Source organism: Aegilops tauschii, chromosome 7, assembly GCF_002575655.3.
Source record: "Aegilops tauschii subsp. strangulata cultivar AL8/78 chromosome 7, Aet v6.0, whole genome shotgun sequence".
Taxonomy (NCBI): domain Eukaryota; kingdom Viridiplantae; phylum Streptophyta; class Magnoliopsida; order Poales; family Poaceae; genus Aegilops; species Aegilops tauschii.
Genome location: NC_053041.3, coordinates 437,768,888 through 437,775,581, shown reverse-complemented (window position 1 = coordinate 437,775,581; position 6,694 = coordinate 437,768,888). Strand labels below are relative to the sequence as shown.

The window sequence follows — 6,694 nt, the reverse complement described above, 5'->3', positions numbered from 1 at the left end:
GAAATTAAGAACAGTTTCTTTCATACCCAAATAAGCAGCCTCAGAGAGCAAACCAGTGAATCAACACATAGCTTAGGCCGCTACCAGTTTTACTTCTTCTAATATACTAGCCTGATCAAATGGGGCTCAAAACGGACTTCACAATACGAGGGCATTCACAAAGAAATTTATAATATAAAATTTAGTAAACCACAGATATATCATAATCTCGTTATCATATAACTGGAAGAACAATAAACTTGACCGCAGCATAACAAGAAAAGCACTAGTAAGTACTTCTCCCCTGCGTATTTAAAATCGTTTGAATCAAAGAGGCCCTCAGAGTTGGGACTTGAGACCCAATATATCAAGTCATCCAATCAAATGATGGGAAGAAAGTGTGTGTGCGTTATGTGCTACATGAATCCAAACTGAACTAAAGAAATGACTACTATGAATTTAGATATTCCGCTAACAACAGAGTAAGTGTGCAACTACCAAACATACATTAAATTAAGTGTCATTCCTTAACTCTGATATGACCTGTTATAATAATCGCTATAATACACGCCAAGCAAACAAAACCCAAGATGACAAACCGTCTTGCATCTTGCGCATGTGCGAGAAGTTATTTTGGTAACACCACTATTGCGACCATATCATATGCATTTCTGGTTTCTAATATTCAGGTCAGGGACATTTAACCTAGACTAGATTTTACTTTCTAATAAGATTAAACTGCCTGTAAACTATAGAAACAGGAAATTTGGTATCAAGGCATATTTTAGTAAGACCTTTGCAAAATCAATAAATCACAATACACTGAGGACGCCTGCCATGCAAATGCAAGAACAGTTTAATGACCTGGCAAGCCCTCTAAGGTTTCCAAGCTGAAAAAACTACCAGCATTTTTTCCCGATACAATACATGGATAGCATTTATCAGTTTATGAAATGGATATATCTAACATTGCGGTTTACTGAAATCACCACGGAGGGGTGGAACCCTTTCTCACCGAAGGAGACCGTGATCCCAAGCCTGGGTCCGTTGAAAACCTTGTCTTCGGGGTGCCTGCAGATGGGGTCGACCCTCTGTAACTTGCACGGAGAGACTCATCAATGGTTCGTGTGGATTTTGCAATGGCATTCCTCACAAACTTCTGTGCTGCAGGAGACAGATTCCTGGGGCTTGCACTGCCTCCTCTCACAGGCGATGGCAGTGGTGGCCTGTGAAACATATGTGTTCGTGCCTTTATCTTCTTCGCAGCATCCCTGGACAGCAGGTGTGCCTTCACATCTCGTACAGGTGGAGGTGGGATCTTGAAATGTGACCTCTCACTACCCCCTGGTGTCTCGTCAGGATCCAACCTCAGTGGTGTTCCATCAATCTCACCCCATGTCATGAACGGAGACTCGTCCACACCAGGTGCTGGCGATGGTGTCTTCACAAAACTGTACCCATTGTCTGCTTTCTTCCCTGATTCAATGTAAAACGGGTTTGGTGTCTTCCTTAGATCCTCCAAATCATACTTCTTTCCTTTGTCAGGATCATTGTACGCCATTCCTCCAGGAGTAGAGCCTGCAACTAGAGCATACAGTATGGCGGCTGCCTCCTCCTCTTTGGGTCTCCCATCTTCAGCCAAAGCCTTGCCATGTAACCTGGTGTTTGACTTGTCGATCTCCTTGGTGAGTCCCTTTAGCCGCACAGCAAGCTCCTCATCAGTGAGAGGCGCTTCCCCTCGGTCGGCCGGGTGGTACATGAGCAGGTTCTTTGCCGTAAACTTGGCACCCTCCAACGTACTCGGTGGCTGCCCAGATGTACCATAGCCATCAGTTATTCTGTCGCGCTTAGCATCCTCCAACAACTGTTTATCCGCCACCTCGCCAGGCTCCAGGAGGTGGGCATAGCGCTCGCGGCGGCGGTGGTTGACCTTCTCGAGGATGCGCGAGAAGGACTCGTTGTCCTCACTGGTGTAGCGGCGGAAGAAGTCGTCAAGCGAGAGCGCGGCAGAGACGTCCTCGTCCTCCTCCTCGGGGTCGCCTGCGGTGGAGGGGGCGACGGCAGGGGTCGCGAGGAAGGACGGTGAGCGGAGCGCGGTGGAGGTGGCGGGCGTCGGGGTGGGGAGGGGCCCGTTGCGCTGGAGACGGCGGCGGCGATCGAGGATCTTGAGCTGGGCGTCGCGGAGGAGGAGCGGGTCCCGGGAGCGCACGGCCTGGAGCCAGTCGAGGCGGTCGCGGAGGCGCGGGAGGTCGGGGAAGAAGTCGCGCTCGATGATGCGCTCGATGGCGACGACGTAGCTGTCCTCGTCGAGAACCTCCGGGCGGCGTCGCTTGGAGGAGGTGGTGGCGAGGGTGGACGCCGAGGCGGAGGCGGAGGACGGGGTGGGGGAGGCGGGGCGAGGGGTGGACGGGGCGGGGGAGGGCGACGGGGTGAGCTGGCGAGGGGAGTGGCCGGGGGAGCGGAGCATCGCGCCGGCGGCTCTTGGGCTAGGGTTAGGTGTTGGGGAATTGGGGATCGGGGAGAGGAAGAAGGCGAGTTCTGTTTCGCAGTTGAGATGAGTTGGTTTTGGGGTGGGTTTTCCCGGACCGGCGCCAGGCAAATATTGACGCGTCGAACCATCAAACCGACCGAATTGGAATCCTATGAGGTAAAACAATTTGACAGATTAAATTAAAGTGCCGAGACGTCTTATATTTAGAAACAAATGGTGTAGAATGAAATGAATGATGAAACCAGTTTTTTTCCCTTGGTATAATTGAACCCGTTATTATCTGAATTTTGTCGATCAAGAATGTGCCCTAAGCATTTTTGGCCTCTTCTGATTTAAAGAAATTCCATTGATTTTTTATGACTTTTTTATGATTATCGTTTGATCAGTACGTAGATTGAAATCTTTAGGATTTTCTCCTAGGATTCATTCGGACTCTATTCCTGTGGTTTTTTCTATTCTTGTGTTTGAAAATTCCGGAAATCAACAAGGCAAAGTTGGCATGTATGTGATAGTAGCTTGACAGCCCACTATGAGTAGACGCGTCAACATGGACGGTTGGCAGCAGCATCTGAGGTGCTTCCAACTTGGCATAAAGAGAAAGCAAAGTTTGCGCACCTTTGATAATTATTTAGTTGGTTGGTCCAATAATGACAACCGTTTTTATCAAAATAGTCGAATAAATTATTATGCATTGCACACTGAGACATGTTGAGGGTATCCAGATCATCTTTCTACATGATAGTGCTCTTTGCGGGGAACTTCACGTATGGGAGATTGAACATCAAAGTGACAACCTCAAATGTTGGTGGGCTTCAACTCTCGTCATTTTTTGTTAAATTTATATAAAATTCACTACATTTATGGACTAACTCACTGAAATCTTCTAGAAGTAGCAGATTCTCCTCTTTTTTATGCCTTCCACACATGAAACTTCAAAGATAAGAGAAAGGGATTGCATAAAGAGGAATATTCAAAGGAGGGAACATTGTGCTAGTAGGAACATGGCATCCTATGTGGTGTAGCTACCTATCAAAGCGACCAAGTGATGTCAAACAAGTGTACGGGTTCAATAGTGATATTTTTAATAAGTAAAGGTATCGATCCCGCGATGAGCGGAAGGCATTGGTAAGTATAAAAATATCAATCCTTCACTCCAAGTGATGAAAGGCGTTATAATGAAGTGATTTGTGATGTTGGAATTTCAACGTAATGTAAATAATAATAGTAATAATAATAATAATAATAATAATAATAATAATAAAGTAAAGGAGTGCAGCCAAACCAAGATAGTACACCATCCGGCCCAAAAAACAAAGGAAACAAATAAAACACATTGAATATAAAGAAATGTGTGATGATAAATATGACAACCTGAAACTCTAATCAATTTAACACTGACAAGTAATGACGATAATTGATTTACACCAATTGTGCGGGTGATGAAATTCTTGCTGGAGATGGTGAAGATGACTTGGATTAATATGTTCCTCTTGATGCTCCAATGACGGTGATGATGATTTCTTCGAATTCCCCAGTCGGAGGGGGCAGATATGGCCAGAAACAACCCTCCAAAAAGGACACGAGGGTTTTGCCTTTAAAGCGCAACAGAAATGTGGTGATATGGATTCTTTCACCCACATAGCATCATGCCTATTGCAATACTTGATTTGAATTCACGAGGGGTTCAGGCACCCTAGGTGAAGTGTCTGTTATTACCGAAAAAGGCTTTTGCCCCGCTTTATATATAAAGCAACGATCCACAGCAATCTAATACAAACACACCCCGCCACAACACATGCACACACACCCGAGGTAAGATACATAGGCGTTGATCGCAACAACACCACCCCTAGCACTACAAGAGCAACCGGGGGCTCAACCGGGAACACGTCACCGTGAAAAATGAGGCCGCATATGATGAATTGTGGGCTCCAAGACAGCGCCTTCAAGAAGGATAGGACACCGGAGCGCCGCCACCGCCTGGTCCGAGGATCAGAGTTTCCCCTGGAGCAGCACGACGGGCAATGAGATTCGCGAAGAAGCCTTCAAGAAGGGAACGAGCTTTGCCACCACCGGTCCGTCCGAAGATAGAACAGGTTTTCACCCCGGCCAACACTCACCGCCACCGAACGCCACACCCCGACTACCATGTCGCCCACACGACCATGGCCACCGGGCATCACCAAGCCACGGGCTCTGTCCATGAGCACCGCGCTACCACCACCAGGGCCGCCACCCCAGCGTCCAAGACCTTGACACCACCTCACCCGGGATCCGCCGCAACCCTAACCAAAGAGATGAGTGGAAAGGACCTGCCTTTCACACCCCTGAGCATCCCCCAGTGCCGAAACCCAATAGGTCGGCCAAATATGGCCTCCATCGGCCCGTCTGGTAGCACCGGGCGCGACACGAGCTCGGTCCTGCGGCACAGTGTGCGAGACAAGGTCGGTCCTGCCGCACCGTGCGCGAGACGAGCTCGGTCCTGCTACACCATGCGCGAGACGAGGTTAGTCCTGCCGCACCGGGCGCGAGGCGAGCGATGGACCACAACTGGGAGAAGGACAACCCTTCGACGGAGGTAGCGGCCGAACGACGAGGAAGGAGAGCGAAGGCTGTCACAAGTCACCTACGAACGAGCTGACGCCGGGACATGCCAGCCGCCGCTGCAGCCGACTTGCCAATCTACCATGGAGCCATCCATGGCACTTCCACCGCCACTGCGCCGCCACCCCGACCAGCCGAGGGGGCCCCGGTCAGGGCAGCCACCCGCAGCCCTAGCCGTCGCAGCCCGCGCCGCCGCGAGGTCTGGAAGAGCCGCCGCGGCCGCCGTCTCCAACCTCTTGCCCGAACCACCACCACCCACTGCTGCGTCGCCACCACCACCTGTCACTTCCACGGCAGAGGCGGTCACCTGCAGCCCGCGCCGCCTCGAGCCAGATCTGGCCGTGCCAGAGTCATCTTCATCTCAGGCACAGGCGCGCCACCCACCTAGCTACCCGCCGCGGGGAGGCAGGGACGCCGGAGCGCCACGTCAGCCCGCCGCGCCGCCGTGGAGCCCTGCCACGGCGCCATGTCCCGGCCCGAGGCACCGGCCCGCGCCAGCACCGCCCGAGCGGAAAGACAAAGGGGCCCCGCTGCCGCTGGCAACAGCAGGGCTTTGCCCGACCGCGCCCCCAGGCGGCGACGAGGGAGGAGGAGGGGAAAGGAGGGGGCGGCGAGGGTTAGGGTTGGCCTCTGGTCCGCCTCGCGGGAGACAGCATGAAGGGAGGAGAACTGTCTCCATGTTCTATTTTTACACAAGTAAACAGAAAGTTTTTTATTTTTAGAAGTGTATCTGTTATTAGATGAGACGTATGTCGGTCTATTAAAAGTATGAATTTACCGGCTTTATAACATGATCCAACATCTTTAAATTCATTATACTCTCTAAGTTTGGAGCTCTCTTGGTCAGTTGGACTGAATTTGGTCAAGATTTTGACCGGGTGAACAAATCTACAACAACCAACTTGACACCGTCTAAAAAGAGAAGTACTAACATGCAACACATTCCCACTTATATAGTACAAGCAACCACCAGTACAAGATATGCGTGTAGGTCAATTAGCAGATACCACAAAATCACACCATCGGGAAGGTGACGCGGAGCATCCTACGATCATCCCCATATACACTACGACGAGACCTAGACCTCGAGCATACGCCATTGGACACAAGGCGAACTCGTTCCTAAGTTCTTTCCCTTTCTAGTCATCCGAGACATGGTTGCTACCTAATGCAAAGACACTACATGTTCTCAGGAAACAAGGACTCAAGGAGAAGGAACAGCCAGCATCAAGACTTGTGCAGAGTTTCTGCCAGGCCCGAACCTTCCGGCCACAGCCAAGAACCTCCGGCCCCCGGACCTTCCGGCCTGTCCGGAACCTCCGGCCCTCGACACTCCAGGCGATGCACAGATGTGCCAACTCTCTGTCCAGCCTGGACCCTGCCCGAAAGCTCGCCCGGAACCTTCGGCGCCCAGAACATCCGGCCATCCCGGAACTTCCGGGCCTGCTGCACCAACGCCGTCCCAGACCATGCCAACTCTGTGGATAGCCTGGACCATGCCCGGAACTTCCGTCCCTGCCCGGAACTTCAGGCCTGCCTGTGCGTAGAGTCTCTGGGCCGAGGCCCATGTACCTGTTTCACCCCTCACTTACCCCTTCGTGGCCCTAGACTATATATACT

The 6,694-nt window shown here is 51.0% G+C and overlaps 1 protein-coding gene across 1 annotated transcript; it reads right to left on the bottom strand.

Moving 5' to 3' along the window:
• Positions 1-744: 744 nt before the first annotated feature.
• Positions 745-2,549, bottom strand: LOC109756730 (uncharacterized). Its single transcript, XM_020315563.4, has one exon. The coding sequence runs from the start codon at positions 2,444-2,446 to the stop codon at positions 965-967; it is 1,482 nt and encodes a 493-aa protein (XP_020171152.1). The 5' UTR covers positions 2,447-2,549; the 3' UTR covers positions 745-964.
• Between the last annotated feature and the right edge of the window lie 4,145 nt (positions 2,550-6,694).

Coding starts and splice junctions, on each gene's coding strand:
- LOC109756730 (XM_020315563.4), bottom strand. CDS start 2,446: ATGCTCCGCTCCCCCGGCCACTCCCCTCGCCAGCTCACCCCGTCGCCC.